Source organism: Achroia grisella, unplaced genomic scaffold (assembly GCF_030625045.1).
Source record: "Achroia grisella isolate CSIRO2021 unplaced genomic scaffold, CSIRO_AGI_Agris_v1 utg794, whole genome shotgun sequence".
Taxonomy (NCBI): domain Eukaryota; kingdom Metazoa; phylum Arthropoda; class Insecta; order Lepidoptera; family Pyralidae; genus Achroia; species Achroia grisella.
In genome coordinates this window covers 3,878,358-3,897,035 of record NW_026713026.1, presented here as the reverse complement: position 1 = coordinate 3,897,035, position 18,678 = coordinate 3,878,358, and the positions used below count along the sequence as shown (strand labels likewise).

At 31.8% G+C, this 18,678-nt stretch overlaps 1 protein-coding gene across 4 annotated transcripts in view; it reads right to left on the bottom strand.

Annotated features, from left to right (window-relative positions):
- Positions 1-1,168: 1,168 nt before the first annotated feature.
- The window catches only part of LOC131851591 (dual specificity calcium/calmodulin-dependent 3',5'-cyclic nucleotide phosphodiesterase 1), a 377,466-nt gene continuing 359,956 nt past the window's right edge, over positions 1,169-18,678 (bottom strand). For all 4 annotated transcript variants that reach the window (XM_059202106.1, XM_059202104.1, XM_059202102.1 and 1 more), the window contains 8 exons: positions 18,057-18,306; positions 14,327-14,443; positions 12,347-12,487; positions 11,165-11,334; positions 5,363-5,588; positions 4,504-4,777; positions 3,720-3,809; positions 1,169-3,050 (listed from right to left, as the gene is read on the bottom strand). In XM_059202106.1, coding sequence (XP_059058089.1) covers positions 2,986-3,050; positions 3,720-3,809; positions 4,504-4,777; positions 5,363-5,588; positions 11,165-11,334; positions 12,347-12,487; positions 14,327-14,443; positions 18,057-18,306 — 1,333 coding nt within the window. In that variant the 3' untranslated portion in view covers positions 1,169-2,985. The remainder of the gene's footprint in view (positions 3,051-3,719; positions 3,810-4,503; positions 4,778-5,362; positions 5,589-11,164; positions 11,335-12,346; positions 12,488-14,326; positions 14,444-18,056; positions 18,307-18,678) is intronic.

The window sequence follows — 18,678 nt, the reverse complement described above, 5'->3', positions numbered from 1 at the left end:
GCAATTTCGAGTAAACATTTGGCCCTGGTTGTTTTTTACATCTTTCCAATAATAAATTCAAATTACCTTTCGACAAAAGATAGATAGTCTAAGAAGGACGGTACAATTACTTTGGGTCCTCCGTATTACCTTTCTTATAACCATTATAAGATCATATCTACACCTAGATATTCAGATCGCCCTTGGCAAGTAGGTATATAAGCCTTTTCCATCAGTCTAATGCTTTGTAAAAGTGCAGGCTCTGTTCTTTTAATAATCAGGTTGACTTGAGCACTATTTAAAAGTATCTGAAATGTAAGTTAATATTACTTTACCACGATATAAGTACCTTGTAAATACGGCTAACCAAAAGAGCAATACCCTTTATACTTTTCAATACGAATTTCTCACTAACTACTAGGTAATAATATACTAACTACCTATACCTAGAATTTGAGATGGCGTTTTAGTATATGGAAAATAAGTTCACATTTTAAATAACATTTGGTCAGGAATATCAAGACTCTCCAATTTAATCGGAAACATTAAAATTAATAAGCGTATTTTCATATGGGTTAAGATTTACACTAATATATAAGCTACTATAATTTGAATATATTTAATTATTTCACTATAAATATATACAACCAGTGAGATCTGATGTAATTTGGGTGTTAGGTAGATAGTGCTGGATAGTGAAACCGAGGGCCTTTCACCCAAACCACATATTAAGAGATCGCTGACTGTACTAGGGGTGTTCCTTTCATTGAAGAGAAGTGCATATGACTTTATGATATAATTGTTTGCTCCATCACCAGCATTTTAAAATTACCTATACATACATTTAGTGCTTATCATCTACATCGAAGAAATAAGTCAGTACATTACATATATATACACACTGAGTATGTTAGAAATGAAATTTTTGATCAACTTGAGAATCATTATTGGTATAGTTGCTAAATGTGGAATGACCACATTTAACTACAAATACAACTACTTTATCGTAGATGTACATACAAATAACTTACTGGTATAATTACTAAGTTATCGTCACTTTCCCAGGTAACTGCTCTGACTAGGATTTAATAGATTTTTTAATATAATAGTTTTTCGGTTTATTTTTAACTTATGTGTATATCTAAAACACTTTGACCTTGATCTATTATTTCAGTTTTCTACGGAGTGCTTAGAGACTAAATTCATAACTTAAAAAAAAACAATCTTTCATACAGTCTTAAGCTATTTGAATGGAACAAGTTGATAGTCCACCTGATGGTAAGTGGTAACATTATCAGGATATTATAATGCCCGTGATTAGTCAATTAGGTAGACCACCACTCAGAAAACTTTTTACAAAAGTACCTTAGTTGAGTACACATAATTGTCATCTTATAATCTATAATTTAAATTTCATACAATGTTTCGAAACTGTCTATTATATACAAAGTTAGATAGATACATATATTTATAATTCGTGATTAGAGAAAAGCATTCTATATAGTGAGATGATAACGTAAGCAATATATGAAAAGATTTTACTTATTTATTTAAATAGTAAGCGATATAATTATGGGTTTAAAAGGCAGTTAGCGGGAAAAATGACGTCACGTGGATCCAAAGTTGCTAATCAACGATGTTATTTCCTATAGGCGTGGGTGGTCACTAGAATCTGTCATAAGGTAACCTTGCCATTTATACACTTTGGGTTATTTTTTACCATTGAAGTACAATGTACTAACGTACAAATTACAATATAACTAAAATAGACTATAGCATTGTGGTAAAAGAGTGGGCATATCTACTTGCTGCACACTACGGCAAAACCAGAGGAATTGTAAGTCAGTTTCCAGCTGCGTAAGTAGCGGGTATGGAAAGAACTAGGAGCAAATAGGATGGGCGTCTGGAATCTCGACTCATCATGTGAATCGTTAAACATATCTATTCTTAAAATTGTAAAGAGGTATGGTATTTCTCGCTTCAAGCTTCTTCATTCATCAATGAGTCGCCACAAACAGTTGCATGCATTTGACACGTAGGCTCATTTAGATTGTATTTGGATGTTACATTCAGTAATTTAGAATGATATAATTTTTAATAATGATGACATTTACAAAATATTATTGTAATTTTAACATGCCGGAAACGGCAGGGCATGTTTGGAATATTTATAATTTTTAAATCTTAATGTTTACATGTTTGAGTAAATAACATGAATTGAATTAAATTTAATTATTTACACAAAATGTGCTGAATATGTATTAAGATAAATACTGTACAACTACTATACGAATAATTGAATGTATTTACATATATTATTGAATAAAATAAAAAATATACACATTGTTTAATCACGATATTTATACATAATACCGTTTACAAAACATTACAATTTAAAAAAGTCTCAAATGAAAACGTCAATTAAATACTATCTATATATATAATGTTACTTTTACAAAGATATCTAACTTATTTCTCATTCGTAACAAATTACAATTCGTAGTAGGTATGTAGTAAATAAGAATAGTTTAGTCGGAGTTTATTAGATTGATCAGAGCCACATTTAGACTGTCTGCATTATGTCTGTGCTGCACCACAGCGTCTTCTCTAGTAAATTAGTACATAATACCTCAATGGTATTTACAATATTGTAGAGAGAAAGAACTTACTAACGACTATTAAAACGGACAATGAATTTTATTAGGTATATAATCTAAAGAAAATGACGACAAATCACAACAAATATCTTAAACTACGGGCGAGTACCGCTCAGCAGTAGAACACCTATTTAGAAATTGGCTCACTATGTTGTCTTCCACATAGAGTTATTTTACAATCAGGCTATCCGCTTGTGCTATCAAGTTTTACATTTGTGCGTGAACACACCTTTAGCAACAACAATAAGAAGCGACGACGCATGAATGACATCGTCTTTTATTTTTTCAACATAGAATAGAATACGTTGTAACAACTAGATTTAATGCTATTTACAAGTGTGGCCATATATTATTCTTCTGTTTCCGCTGCAGCACTGTTGGTCTCCTCTTCCTGTTTAGCTCGGGCTTCTGCATCTGGAAACAGTTAAGAATATAATTTTCATTTATGAGATGATTAAAAAAAACTGTGTATAAATTTCTTTTTCAAAGTGACTTTTCGGTGAAAGAAACGCCGATATCAAACAAAAAAATAATCCGAAAGGCTGTGACTTCTGCCACGTTGGATAAAAACAACGAGCAACATGTCAACTTTATTACCTTCACCATAACATTGATAGTTGACTGCCTCTGACTACCCTCTGACTACCCTATCTTGAATAATAGTCATGACGGTATATTGGTTTGTTTAATGAAAATATTGGAAAACATAATTTGCGACTTAAATTAAACTATTGTTTTATTGCTTCGTTTGGGGTATTGTCAGGTGCTTTAGACCTGTAGCACTGCGACTATTTGGCTCGCTCTTTTTTAAAGTCCGCTACATAGACTCGTCAGGGACAATAATTAAGGGATTTCTTAGTATCGATAGTTTTTATCTCCTCAGGATAGAGGGTACCTATACTTTCGAAATGAGATATTTCGTTCATGCAATAGTGAGGTTCAACCATATAGGATATGTATACCTATCTAATAGGAAATAAGTCCATATCCATATTTGCGTATCTCAATATTGTCTCATTAAAAAAAGCGCTTGTCATAATATACGTAATAGGTATAGATGGGTATTTGCTATTTTACATTTACCTTTTGTAGCTTGTTCCTTCCATATTTTCTTATTGTCACTGAGACAGGCCACCCATGGTTTTCTAATCTTGAATTTGCTACTTTCGCTCCCTGTAATTAAATATTGAGTTTATTATAAGAAAGAAACCTGTAATTTTGGTGGTCTTTTGTGTACCTCCTTTTTTCACATATCTAACTATAATCATACTAAATTTTATAAGCAAATCCTTGATTATATATTTTTTTATTGTAATTTTTTATCAAAAGACCATCTCAATGTGCATCTATATTAGTAATTATAAATTTGAAAGTTTATCTGTCTGTTTGTTATTACGTTTTCACGAATAAACGGTTGAACGGTTTTTAATATTTAATAGGAAGAGTATTACAAAGACGGACATAGGACGGACTCGTTCATATAGCGATTTAGCACAACTGCCTTATTTCCAGTCGCGGGTTCGATCTCTGTCATGAAATGAGTGAGTATTATTGTTTGTATTGTCTTGTATGTTTAGTATGTCATTACAAAAAAAAAAAATGTTTCTCAGTTATTTTTACTCGTAATATGATCTTTACTTAGCTTGGAACTAAATGACACTATGTGAATTGTCCTGAGTCAACTCAAATACCTTATTGAGTAAAAAACAAAATAGTATTAGTTACAACTATGACTATCCAAAAGGGCTTAAAAAAGTAGATAACTAACAAATTTCATGTTGCAACTGTTTCTAGTCGAGAATATCTACATCTTATGAAGAGGACTCCGAACTTCAAAATTAAAGATAATAAAAACAGATAATATTACCTGCATTTTCTTCATTGATGGCGTTGGCCGTTGTGCTGGTAGAGTTTTTAGCACTGGAATGCAAAGGCCCCAGTATACACTCGAGCATATCGGCGCAGACTCCCATGCTAGGTTCTACAATGAACTCGATGAACCCGATTTGAGATTCCGCCACTAGGGTATTGTTTCTGTCGCAGAGAGGACTAAATGGAAGACCCAGATCACGTTCTTTGTCGCCTTGCAGGAAGAACTCGTCCAGAAGGCTCATTGTCCATCGATGATGGAGGTCCCATCTCTGGAAAATAATATAAATATACTTGATTATATTTCTTCGCGACCATCACTATAAAACTAATGGTATTTACGAAAATCATTAATTTGAATATTAATTGTGCATTATATTGTGTTCACGAAAATCCATGTTATTTTTTTGGAAAAGTTAAAATTTTAGGTTGAGGTTAAGATATGTGATTATTCAGGATATTATGTGTATACCATATTTTATTAAAATCCGTTGTTGGGCCATTTGAGCATTAAAATATTTTTTTTTTATAAATTTGTTAAACAGTATTATACAATAATATAAACACATACGAGTAAATAGTTGTTAAGATTGATTACATTAAAAAAATAAATCAAATAATTTAGAAAGACCTTGATATACCTACCAACAAAATTTTAGCGACCTACTTTGCTTCAAACGGATCTATATTTTATTGGACGAAGGTTGTAGGTAACAACACTATACGCATATATTACGCATACAAATGTTCCGGAAGAAATTGTCTACATAATAGTAAAAATCGTATCCGTTATGTAGTTTATTATGTGTATGCAGTTTTGCTTTATGCTATTAGAGATGAACTGTCTTTTACAATACCTTTGCTGGATGTGATATATCACAGCAATGTAGCACCAGTGAGACCGCCTTGGACTTGTCGACAGTCGGCTCCGCGAGTGTCAGCAAAGACCTCATATTCTTCAACTGCTGGAAGTGGAATGACATGTCTGTAGCCAGAACCATGTCGATCACTAGTGTTCTGAATTCGCGGAATTCATCACGGGACAGATTCTGGAGGATGTTGCATTCTTCATCGCGCATTAGCCTGCAATTTAAAAAAAATTAGCTTGGTTTAGTTCACCTGATGACAATATTTAAGACGGACCAACGTTACTTGGAATAACCTTCATTACCTACCATTGCCATTCACTCTCCAAACTAAACAAATCTACTATTATATATCTGTTACATAATCATTGAGGGAGGATTTGTGAATATATTCATAATTAAAATTGAAATTACAAGTATAATAAAATCAGTCATACCAATAGACAGAAAAAAGGAGATGGGCGTAACTCTTAAACATACTGCCTATTAAACCGCTGTAATACCAAGGTATAAAGGAAGGAATAGACGAATTGGGAAAATTTTATACATCACATAATCAGAATAAGTTATTAGTGGCATAATTTTAATTCATGTCGATTCTATTACCTATGTGGTATAAGTATTATATGTGCTTGTTTGTATTTTACGTCCTTTGCTGTTTTAAGTGCAAAAGTAGATACCCTTTTGAACTAGATTACCTAGGAGTATACAAAATCGATGTCATCAATCTTTATCGTATTGTAAAAAGCAGTATTAGGTACTAGTAGGTAATAGAGCTTTTTAGAAAGGGTTTCATGTAGACTAGCACCGGCATTCAATCAATAAATAATTATTAAGCAACTATAATAGCTCTGTCGAGTGAAATTTATAGCCTATATGTTATTCTTAGGTATAAGCTATATTAATATAAAGTTTCATCATAATCCGCTCAGTAGTTTATTTATTTAATTCAGGTCTCTAATGGTCCTTATTATAAATACTTTACAGACTAATTTACATACATATGAAAGATTTAATTAAATGATGAGTAATAAACATCCATCCATACTTACAAACTTTCGTGTTTATAATATTAATAAGATAGTGAATTAAGTAAGAAGGGCACGCTTTATTCACAAATACACAGAGATGCTTGTAGTGTGACTGTTTATATCTCAGTATATGTAACTACACAAGATATTAATTGTGATTGCCCTCAAGTAACTAAGGCTATTATGCCATTACCTATTAATAATTTCCATACAGATAATAAAGGCTGGTATAAATAGATAATAATAACATGCAATTAGGCAAATGTCATGGTGTTTGACTTGAATTATATGCAAATATCAGAAATGAGGTCAAAATCGCTTAGTAGGTAGATAGTGATCACAAGATACTTGTGATCACTTAAGAAATTTTATACATATTTTAATACAGAATACGATGTATTTATTTAAAACGTAGTGTTTCAATAAGTTATCTCATAATGATAGATCGTTGGGTAAAATACGATCCTGTGCTAAGATAACGACGATGATATTTATATATCAGCTACAGATACTAGCTGTACTCGCGACTTCGTCCGCGTGGAATTTAACTTTATTTTTCAAAATACATTTTCTAAAATAAAAGTAGCCTAAGTTACTCCTTATTACATCAGCTACCTGCCAAAAAAAGTCCCGTCGAAATCGGTCCAGCCATTTCAGAGATTAGCCGAAATAAACAGACAGACAGACTGTAAAAAATGTTATTTTGGTGTATGTATTGTATTTATATTCATACCCATGTAGTAAAAAACGGTTATTTCAATATTACAAAAAGACACTCCAATTTTATTTATATGTATAGAATTGATTCCAGAGGTGCTACTATATTATTCTGATACTATATAGTATAGTATCAGATGTTTTAATAACGAGTTAGATTAGTTAGATTTCTATAAGGAGATTTTTTTTGACGCTTCCAAATATAGGGATCCTATTATATACAACCACACAATTTTTGGATATATAAAAGGTGAGAGACGTGACTTCCCTTGTTATAAACATTGATGAAAATAAAAACAAATCGAAAGTTTTCGCAAGTTTTAACTTTCTATCCATTAGTAGTCCTAGTATGAAGTATATACATAGCTAGCGAAAGTATCTTTAATAAATTCTCCTAAACAAATTTCAGAAAGAAACAAATAAACAATAAAATCCTGCCACATAGTAATAAAACATACTATTATACAAATAATACATACACAAATAGGTAGTACCCTCAAGGCACTTTGGGGTTGGACTCAATTGTTCGTTCGATACGTGAAATTGAGAATTCTTCGAATACATGAATAATAAGATGTACATAAGAAAGAAGTGTGCTGAAGAGTATGAATTGTTCGATTTAGTATTCAGCGGCACAAGAATAATACTAATAAAATAAATATATAACCTACTTCTTTCTTTATGAACGAATAAAAGACGATAAAACGACTGTTCTCTCAAGAAATCACTAATATAATTTGACAGATACCGATTAGGTCAATCGGTAGTTACCGATTAGGTCACAAACTAGCATATTAACTTAGATTATGGAATTAACTACCTGCCGAGGTTTTCTCTAGAGACCACAGCATGGGGTTTTTCAAGAAGGGTTATTAAGTTTATAAGGTTTCTTAAGGGTTGGTAACGCGCACATGTACCGTGGTATTTTAGGCTATGGTAACCATTATAGGATATGGTAACCATTTATATTTAGATAAGCCCTATTTATTGCCACCATTATTATATTATAAAAAATAACTATCAGATTGAACTCAAAATTGGCAAAAACATAGTTGATAGGTACACATATAATTTTTTTATTTAACTCAATTTGGCTGTTGAAGTTGTTATAAATGACAAGTGAGATAATAGAGATGACTGAGACAGTAAAATGTGTTCTCAATTTAAAAAAGCGCAGTTTACATTTCCAAATAAAATCGCATAGAATGGTTTTGACAGCATAATATGAAGCGTAGACATGGAGTTCGTATCTTGAATATTGATCAGCGTCGAGACACGGAAAAATAACAACTGCGGCTATATTGTGTATTGGGTGCTGTCAGACTAAATGTGATACTGAGGTAAACAGTTAATGCAGAATTTTCGGTTATATATTGTATTCACAACGTTGAAATCTGGCGTGCATTAATTCAACAGGTTGTAGATAACTATGTTATATCATTATATACTTTATATAAACAATATTGTTATACTCTTGTACTATCCGCATAAAACTATTTTTGTTCTATTAATTTGATTTTTTTATAATTCTATTTCAATAAAACCATGGATAGGATTCCCTACATAGAACAAATACAAAGAAGAGCAATTTAATAGGAAAGCACTTTGAGAGGCTTCAGTACTATAAAGTGCCAGTAAGTATATATGTCCACAGATACGAGTATACGAGAGTAGTACTCATACATTTTTGTAAGGGAGACGTTACGAGTCTGCTACGAGTAGGTCATTAAATGGAAGACCTATGTGAAGTACGTATTATAATTAATATCATATGACGGCCTCGGTGGTATAGCAGTTTAGCACACTGATCTTTTACTTTCAATAGTCTCGCGTTCGATTCATCGTATGGTACAAACTTGTATTCATGAGTATGATTGTTTGTATCGATCTGAGTATTTTCTATGTTCATTATGTATAAAAAAATGTATACATATTCATATCAGTGGTCTAGTACTCAAATCAAGCTCTGGTTAGTTTGGGACTAGATTATGGATAAATTATTCTGAGATATTATTATTATATTTTATTACAATAATATATAATTATTTTTTCACTACTTACATCAAAAAGAACAAGATGTATGGATAATAATGTGTGAAATATAATGTGTTACATACAACATTCTTCTATGAGATGAAAGTTTGCTTCATATAATATCAGTGCTGATTAGTATATCCAGTAAAATAGTCAAATGTCGTATGAAACTCAATATAAGGTCATAACTTTTATAGCTTGTAATAAGCTGCCAATCACGAACCCGTACTTTCCGAAGTCCCGCGTGAAAAGAGGACGACCCCAAGGGAAATTATATCGTATTATAACGAGTTCAATCTCCAAGTTCTTTTGTTACGGAATACATATACTGATTTTCCATTCATATTTTTGGTTATCGATATACATTTTCCTCGGCGGTAAGTTGTTAGGCGATGTTTGCGGAGTTGGGATTTGCAGGTAAAATGACGATATATTCGATAATTCCTAATTGGCTGATATATTTTTGTCTATTGAAATTTACCGTAATATAATATGATAATACATACGATGAGGTACTTGGATACGGATGAGAAAACAACATAAATACCTACTATACAAAGTTATCTACCAACATGTAGTTTTTTAGATCTGTTATAACGACGTGCATTTCATAATTATCAGGGATGTTAAGGAGCTCCGTAACCGGAACCGAAACTATCCGAAGACACGTCAATGAAATGGTTACACCATTTCATTAGCAATTTGTATTTTACTTTTCAAATTCCTTAAAAAATTAATATCCGTAACCGAAATTATCTGAAACTAACGGATAATCCGAAATAATTTCATATCCGCATCCGTATCCGTATCCGGTATAATAATCATTCCTATATCCGAAAACTATCCGTATCCGAAATTTAATATCCATAACATCCTTGATAATTGTCATCCGGTGAAACTGTAAAAACCAGCTCCGGCTCCGAAAAATAAGAAAAATTCGAAAGTTCTATGTAAACCCAATCAATTTAATAAAATAACTATATTAGGTATATATCTTCAGAGTAAGGGAGGAGGAGTAATGGGGAATATTAAAAAAACAAGAATAATTCGTATCACAGCACAATATTTTTTAGTGTCTCAATGTTTTTATAATGACGGTAGGTTATAATACTAAAAATGCTTGGAGTCAGAAATTTTAAATCCTGTTCTCAACTGTATAAAATGACACTCCTAACTCTTGTATTTGGCGAAATATATTTAGGAGTACAGACAAATAATATAGTTGCAGTCTAAAAAGTTTACCAAAAAATAAATTTGTTGGAAGTCTTTTATCAGAATTTTCAATTTGAAAATGATTGTTATACCTATGTATATAATTGAGAAATTGAAGAAACAAAACATGGCTGTCTCGTTACTGGATTGGATGATGATATTATTTTAATGGTGTAATATTAATTAAATCGCCCGCAGAGCTTGGAATACAATATTTTTCTCCCCAGAGGTACCTTTTACCCTTTGTAATATTACATTGTTTATTAATTAGTTAAATTTTGTGAAAATATAACTTAAATTACATTCTATATTTAATAATAATATCACTGGCAATCTAGTACATTTTATTATAGAAACCGTATATACTTTAGAATACTACGACATCTATTATTACGTCTTTAGATTTTGACGAGCTTAGTGGTACCTACAGTGGTACTCGTAGGTAATTAATGCATATTTTTATTAACAAATTTTCTACCCAGCATCTATCAAGTAACTGAGGAAAGTCTAAAGGTACTACTGCAATTGATTAGTTTGTTAATAATAATTTAATTTACACATGTTAGATAACACATTTCAATTTCTGCTGTAAATAAGAAACCTACTGATTGCGTGGGGTGAAAGTGGATAGTATTGAAATGGGTCTACGTGGTGAGCATGCCCTAAAAACCAACTCTAATACTTCTTAGAGAATTCGTCATGATGATCTAACCGACCCTATTTTATCCCCATCTTTCCCACCCTTCAACTTCCACTGGTCATCATTAAAAGGAATAGTGTATGTTTAGATTTATCATACCTGAAAGCAGCACTGATGTGATGATTTTCCAGCACCGCCCTGTCATTATACAGTAACGCTGTATCAGTCCCAGACATCACATGGAAGTTATTTGTAGTGCCAGTGTGCTCGAAGTCATGGATGACTGCCGCTACTAAAGTAGCGAAGATCTCCAAGTCCGACAACCAGTTCTAGAAAATATACATTAAGGAAAAAGTTAGACACAAAACCAGTGTCTCAAGAATATATCACATACTAAGTTATACTGTGGTCAATTGCTTTAGTTATATTCCCGTTTAGATTTAAACAATATACAAACTTATATTTATTATAAATGTGACAGTGAGTTTGTTGGTTTAAAACACTTTCAGGAATTTACGGCGTGATCAGTCTTCATGACATTTAGCCAAAAGGCTTCTTATCTTTATATTAACGGGGTAAATGTTGATCAAGTAGACAAAGTCGGGGACGAAAACTAGTGGTGAATATTGGACAAATGACACCAGGCTCTGAAGACTTACACAGTAGGCTATCACTGATATTAAATAATATTCGGACGGATAAATAATGCCTACATATAATTTTTAAACTATCATTCGATTTTTCATCATATTAAGTATTAATTTTCCAAAAAAATATCCTTGTTGGATGCTAATATAACTGAAGAAACATATGTTTAAAATTTAGATTAGGCTCAGAATAATATTCGATAGTGCATTGAAAAGACTATTTAGTCAGGTTAAAAGTTTATTTTACGTTTCGTACAATCTCTAACCCTGTTAATTCAAGCATACATGCCTCATGATGGAGGAAAAAATGAATTTGAGAGTGTCGTATTCGATTCGGAGTTCGTATATAAGATTTATGAAGAAAAAGGTCTAAAGGAAGGTTTACTATCAGAAATGGCTTTAGTAATATCATGTCGGCTAAAGATACGCTGAGTGTTTGAAATTGTGGTATTATAGTCGTTTTACTCAATAATTCAAATATTTTTTTTTAAATAACTATCAGGGGCTTCATTATCTAACAATTATTATTTGAATCAATTAAGATTTAGCCAGCATTGAAAAACTCTACGCGATAGGAAACACTGATTTTATTCTGTTTTCATTAATAATTGTTATTATATTTTAAAGTGATAATTAAGACTTAGGGTCAATCTAATTGAGATAAACATATAAATTTTCATAATATTATATTTACCATAAGGCCAGTCTGACAAAGCATGTAATGCACGGTCTGTGCTACATCCGCTGCATGAAGGTTATTGTGGTAAGGATTGTGGAATTTGCAGTAGCCTTCCTCTATCCTGCTGAGGAAGTTCTCCAAAATTGTTGGTGGGACCTGAAAAATATCGTAGACATATTATGTTGAACTAGAACATAGGAATCGTTATGACATAGTAATCGATTGCAGATCGAATCTGTCTGACAGCGAATAAAACTTTGGGAGATCAGTATCAAAAAAAAATTTGAATGGGTCTCAGGTAATGGAAATATCAAAGTTTGATGCAGAGAGCGGAACTCTCGCCTTTTGCTAACCTGTATTAAAATATGCACAGTGAAAACTGACCAAGTATTGCAACAGAGCGACGATATTTCTAATTTCCTATCTGGGATAAGTCTTGAAGGTGTATATACATATATGTATAATACTATGCTAGCATTAACTTAGGGACTTGTAAAGACGAAACATCGAGTAAAAGGCAAAAATTGTGAATTTTAATATAGGAGTTTTACTTTATTTGCATCAACCTCTCGTATGGCCTCTTTATGCTTGGCACGTAAATTGTTTACATACCTTACCAGTGTAAGTTGAACTTTGTTAAAGAATACGCACGTAAAGAATTCACGACAAGAGTAATCTCCAACTTGTTTTGAGTTATCGGAGAGGCTATTAAAACTTTCATTTCAACTTTTCCACGTTGATGAATATTTTTTTCGTTGCCATAACTTTGATATTAAGATCGCTACAAATTAATTTATGGAATATAAGAGCTTCAGGAATAAATTCTATTATAATCTCTTTTATGTAAGAGCCTGATAACGAGCTATGTTGGACTTAGGTTTTAGTTACAAAGCTCTCGGCACTTAACTCTTTTTATAATTTCTTCCTGAAATATATAATCAGAAATATATAATTCGCTTAATTAGACAGGACTATCATACTTATATCCTATCGAATTTATATATAGTATCTATGTAATCCAAGGAAACTATTTATTGAAAGGTATGCAAGTGTACTTGAAAATGGCATTAGGTTGAGAAGTAATTTATAAACGTATATTATTAATAACGTAAGGTTTAAATTTCCATATTTATACTTGGATAAACTTGTTCAATTTAATGAGTACTATTAATTGGTTTCAGCTTAGTATAACCCTTTATTACGGAGTCTGTAAACAAAAAACCTTTCAAATATTACATGTTCAGGCAAAGATACAACGATAAATGAAATATTAATGTTAAAAGAAGATTTACTAAAACTGATGAAAGAAAATACGGGCCTTCTTATTGTTTTTTCATAGAACTCCTTTATGTTAATAGGCATGAAAGAACCAACGTTAACCTCAGCTTTTCTTTGAAGGCAGTAAACTGACAAATTGGATTAGTGTCCGATAAAAAGGTAAGTTTAATTTAACTTGTCGACATATATTAAGGGTCGGTTCTATTCAAGTTTATCGACAGCTTATTGACATTTAATTTGATGAGCTTCATCGCTTAATTGTCACCTGATATTAATTTTATTGAAGACTACATCTTTCCTATCCAATAAGATTTTTTGGGAAGTCTTTATTGAAATTTATTCAGCACTAAGTTAATTAATTTTAATATTTCAATGCTCATAAATCTTGGATGTTTTGATATCAATCTGTTGTACTATCCAATTATCAAAGATTTCTGTTGTATTTTTGTATTGTATTTCATATAATAGTGGTGTCAAACTATATTAGATTGTTACCTCAACAAGTCGTAATAAAATGGCAATCTATAATTTGGCTTCATATGTAGGTATTTTTGTTAGTGTTCCAGTACTACAAATTAAAGTATAAGAAAATTAAAAAGGGCCCCTTTCTTAAACAAATTCTTCCTGACCAAAAATTTGCTAGTATGTTTACTTACACCTAGATGAGTCGATGTATGAGCCATGGAAAGGTTATGTAAGTAAATGTTTGAAGCATACCTTGAATTTGTGGATCATTCCATATCTATTCAGGAGTTCGTAACCGAGGTACTTGACAGGCGCTCCACTGGCTGCATCATGTAGCGCGAATACGTCAAAAGACCATTCGTCTAAAGTCTGCAGACAAACAAAATTGATACATGTTATTGTATGATTTTATGGTATTATCTTTTTAAATTATTTTTTAAAAGAAGTTTTTTGTACAGTCGTTTTCGTCTCTTTCCATTGTGGGTACCTTTATTTGTACACTTATTTTTGTCGTCAAGCAGCACGTTTTGTATGCTGTGTTTCGCTAAGATATTACCTTAAATTAAGGGATATGGTGTTACAGTACTTTATTCCTCAGCCATTTAAGATACTACGGATAGTGATATTAAGATATTAAGATGTCCACGATGATTAAAAAGGTAACCATTTGATAGGCCGTTAGTTTGTTTGTTTGTTGATCCAGTAAAAAGAAGGTTTTATTAATTGTATTTGTACAAAAACAATCTCAAATTAATTAGTCACAGAATTGGCCACCCGCGAAATGACCACATAATAAAAAATTAATCAAAGAAAGATGATTAGCTGTTATCCACGGTTTCGCTCCAGCGGATCTGTTATTGCCAGGTTCCCGTGAAAAATTCCATGGAAAATATATTCTACATTTTTCTAAGGAATGAGTGTAATTACTATAAAATAATATATACAAAATTAGTTATTTATATATTACTACACCATGTAAACACAATTTTCTTAAAAATGACATAATATTTATGTGGGATACAATCCAAATTAGATACAAAGTCACAGTAAAATAAAATTCTGAGAGAAAAATGAGAAATCGTACTATGTTGATGCAATAAAAGAAAAGTCAAAAACTATCCCCAAAAAAAAAAAGACACTTGTCTATATACCCATTCGGGATCAGAAAGTCATAGTGTGCGTGTGAATCAGGGCCATAATGTGCGTTTAAACGACTGTATGTAAGGTAAGAATAATAATGCTTTAGCTATGGTTGTGAGCAGCGTATTTATTTGTTAAAATAAATAAATACGCTGTAATAAACGATTTCCAATTTATAATATATTATAATTATTTGATATTTAAATTACTTTTTTAAGCATATGAGTTGTTAGTGAAATGTTTTGTAGGCACTTTAGAATATTAAGATAAAATAAGTTTAAATACACACTATTCATTATAGAATACAACAAACCTATTCTATAATGATTTTATAAAGTTTGTTTGTGTGTATTTAAATTTATTATATAGTCTACATATCTATAGTCATAGTGTTTTATCATGATTTTTTAGAATTACTCCTATCGTTTTGAATAAAGTAGCTGTGATAAATGTAAAATGAACTTAGAGGAATATAATTATCTGTAAGCTCAACACAAATTCAGAAAGTAAAGAGAAGGCTTCAAGTTTATTATAGGTATGTAAATGTTAACGTATGCGGGTATAAAGCTACATCTTTAAATAAACCACAGATAGAAATCTACCCTACGTACAAAGCAGCAGGAGCACAGAGAAACAGGCTCCCTTATTCCTATTCATGAATTTGTATGTCTTCAGAAACTGATTAGTTTCCTCTTTGCGGAATATAAAGAAATTATTTAAATATTTTTAATGCCTAATAGAAGAGCATATATGCACTTTAATACACTAAGATAAATTGATACTGCTGATTTTTAAGTATATGAGATCTGTACAAAACAATGTTGTATTTTTTTTTTATGTTTCTCCATTTACTTGATAGTAATGGGGTTCCGATTACTAATTATTTGAGCTACAATTGCTATATCCACATCAATCGACGTCCACGTGAATTCTTCTGAAAGTCTGGACTAATTCCTGGTGAATTTGGGGTGATAGTTAAACTGAATTGACTTAATTATTTTTTGATCTTTCACACACGCCCTACTAAGGACAGCGGGATTATTATGTAATAAGTATATTGGTGTATTTTAATTCGGATTTTAGTAATTCAGTTGTTGATAGATAATTACGATGAGTAGACTAGAATAAAATCCCAATTATGTTATTCTGAGCGCTCCAATTCCAAAGGAGCTTGTGTATTATGTATAATCCTAAGGGAGTCTAGTGAATTTTTGATATAGAGCAGCAAGGATTCCTCTTACGTTGTTTATTACGTTTCAGAGTAGGATTTAATATTCTGTCGTCCTTTGTGAGCCACTATAACCACTATATCTATTCAAAATATACCCTATTTATAGTTATTGGATTAGATGCTATATATATAGGAATATTTATTTGTTAAATAAAGCACTTTGGCCTTTCGGAATTTAAAATTATGGATGCGAAATTATACAGTCTATTTTAAATTAAAATATGATTTACGGTGTTTAGTACTTTGGGGTTTATCCTGGATTACATTGACATTGCTCTTGAAATTAGTTTTAAAAGTAAAGCGGTGACGGTACATTTGGCTGCTCACAATAGATGTTTATTTAAAGGCTGCACTATAATTGGTATCTCTTATTGCCTATGTTTCTTTTGTATTAGCAACAGTATATGTTTATTCTATTAGCGTAGTAATAATGTAAATTGTTAAATTTAGTGGTGGCGTTTGCATTGAACTATACGTAAAGCTAATTTAAACTTATGTAGTTTTTTATTTAAACCTTAGCTACTAAGATGCGATTCTTTAAATTCAGTGTGAGTCTTATATCTTATATATATGTACATACAAGATATCTAACAAAGTCAGGGTTGAACACTAATTGGAGTGGTATTATTAGTGCGTGATCTCTGCCCTTCCGACCTTTAATTGAACATGCCAGAACCTGCGGTATTCAAATGATGTCTTACTTAACTTCAGCCCAGCCCCTACTTTGCATATAATATACAGATAACTCTATATATTATGCAATCAAATAATTTATAATAATTCTGTAAGAAATTATAAATACTATAATTGTATTACATGACGGAAATATTTCTGATGTATGTAGTACATCTTTAATAGTCATAAATATTTGAAAGGAATAGTTTTTTTGCAACTGAAACATCTAATAACCTTGTGGCCTACCTGATGGAAAATAGTCATTATTGTCTGTATACAAGAACAACATCAAGAATATCTCAAATACATCGTGAAGCCTATGTTATCTGTTGCCTACTTGGTTATTCCTATATTCCAGTAGCAGTCTGCTTAAAATAAAGGCATATGTATATTTAGAACTAGCTCTACTATAAATTGGACGACACTTTGAGTATCACATGTAGAAGTAACAACACATTTGTGCAGACTTATGTTTATACCTACTACAATTATACGTAACTCGAGTCATTTTATATGAAGTTTGTAAATTACCTTCTCTAGATACTTTTACTTAGGTAGACTTCGTATAAAGTCATCTGCGTGGGTTGCCTATTTCTGATCGGAGCTACTATTACTATATTTAGCTCATTATCAAGCTAATTGTCGCAGCTTTATAGTGGGCTCAATATAGTAGTTTCACTTGAAGGTAATATATGGTAGTACAACTACGAATTTCGGAGGTACATTAAGTTTAATAACGACTTAATCTTTTTCAATTGCAACCCGTAATAGGTATCATTGGTGTCATATAATGACATGATATTCGTTTTATGTACTCGTACATAGGCGACTATTGTGACTTATTATTAGGCAGGTAGTCAACTTGTTCGCCATTCAAATAACATAAAAATACTTAGTAAGTATTTTTACAGATATTGAAAATCTATAATCACGAACCTTTAAAACTCTCACAACATCTTGCGGGAACTGCATAAGGGCCGTACTTGTGACCCTTCTGTAAATCCTGTCAACGAAAATGCCAGCTCTGATCGCGTGCGCCACAGACCGGAACTTTGGCTTCTCATCCGACTTCCGCTTCGAAGTCGCCAACTGTCTCGTGAATGTGGATGCCAGCCACTCCCGAACTTCAGGTGGGACGGCATCTGGCTGCACTTCCGATAGCTCGTCATCTTCATCGGCCAGTCGTCTGTACACAACCCAAAATTATGTTAGTTCATCTTATAACGAGAAAAGTTAACAAGCCCGAAGACATAAGCGATCGTGAATGACGGAGTTAGTAGTCACAACAAAATAACACGTTGATTGAAAACAAATTGAGCATTTTAAATCAGCCAGACCTTTCATTTACACTCGAACATATTCCATGGAAAGCTGTGAAGCTGTAAATTTCATTATTGTTTATAATCCAGTTTTAATATTGATACGTTAAGCTCGGAGCGAAGCTATATTATCCGTTAGTGAATTTACTCCAGCAGATAAATTGGTAATAATTATTTCTGTGGATACCTTCCACTAACTAAATTGCTTTATGGTTATTAATACCGTTGTAACAACTCTC